Raw genomic sequence first — 1,206 nt, forward strand, 5'->3', positions numbered from 1 at the left:
AGGGGCAGAAAACATGAGAGCAGTGAGGGCCAGCAGCACTGCAGTCTTCGGGCACGGAGCATCCGGGAGACGGATGTCCAGTCCCGCTGCTTGCAACCAAGTCACTGTCTAGAAAAGGACTGCACGTGGTAGAGTGGGTCAGTTTGGTGCCATCTTGGGACTCGCTATGAGAGGACACATCCACTACGTCGCATCTTGGGGAGAGGCGGAAGACATGCTGGCTAATGACAGGGCACACACGTGCACACATACACGGGCACACACTATGGCTGGGAGTCTTTTATTGAACACCGGTTAGCTGGGATGCTTGGAGAGGGAGACGCTTTCCTCCCACAGGGATCAATTTCCCCTTCCTCACCCCCCTCAACCCCATGGCCAGCTGAGGAGTGGGGCCCTGCGGACAGCCCTCTTCCCTCTGTCCCAGCCAGCTTCTCAGCTTCCATCTCCCACAGCAGCCCGAGGTGGGCACTGCTGGGACTTGTCACCTGAAGAGCACGTGCTCCTGGGGCTGCACCATGCCCCTGCCTGGGACAGCAGCACGGTGAGAAGGGTCTGGTGTCCATCGGGAGCTGGTCTCAGAGACTGTGGCTCATGGGCAGAGAGGAATCCAGGTCTGAAGGGGGAAAAGGGCCATGTGGGAGGTGAAGGGGGAGAGGACTTTCAGATTCAGCATTACCCCTGATGCTTCAGCCTCAGGAGGAGAAAACACCTTTGCAGGGTTCCCATCTCTCAGCAGCTCATCCAGGCTTGCACCGCCAGGACGGGGCAGGAGGAGGGGAGCGCTGCACGGCCACAGCTCCTGCCCTCCTGCCTCCTGGGGCAGCCGCTCAGGTGCAACCACAGGCATCGACAATCATGTCGGGGATGTCGGTCTTCACGATGTTGCTGTCTCGGTCATAGTAGAGCAGAGAGAGGGGGCGACGCTGTGTGGGGACACAGCAGGAGTCCACGGCCGCGTCGGCATTGTTGGCTTTGAGGAGGTTGAGAACAGCCGTGTGGAAGGAGGCAGCGAGGCCGGGGATGCCAGCCATGTGCAGGGGACAGAGCCCTGCGCAGTAGTTCATGTGATAACCCTCCGGCTGGATGATCCAGTCCTCCCAGCCGATCTCCTTGAAGTCCACGAAGAATTCCTGGCGGCAGCACATCTGAGAGTCCCCACTGCAGTCAATGCCACGGCGCTGGACCTGGTGGGGTGTCCTGGCTCGG

General features: G+C 60.4%; 1 protein-coding gene across 1 annotated transcript in view; it reads right to left on the reverse strand.

Annotated features, from left to right (window-relative positions):
* Positions 1-827: 827 nt before the first annotated feature.
* Positions 828-1,206, reverse strand: part of LOC104276010 (inhibin beta C chain-like) — a 1,087-nt gene continuing 708 nt past the window's right edge. Inside the window, exon 3 of the mRNA XM_009872154.1 lies at positions 828-1,184. Coding sequence (XP_009870456.1) covers positions 828-1,184 — 357 coding nt within the window. The remainder of the gene's footprint in view (positions 1,185-1,206) is intronic.

This window comes from Apaloderma vittatum, unplaced genomic scaffold (genome assembly GCF_000703405.1).
Source record: "Apaloderma vittatum isolate BGI_N311 unplaced genomic scaffold, ASM70340v1 scaffold37610, whole genome shotgun sequence".
Classification (NCBI taxonomy): Eukaryota; Metazoa; Chordata; class Aves; order Trogoniformes; family Trogonidae; genus Apaloderma; species Apaloderma vittatum.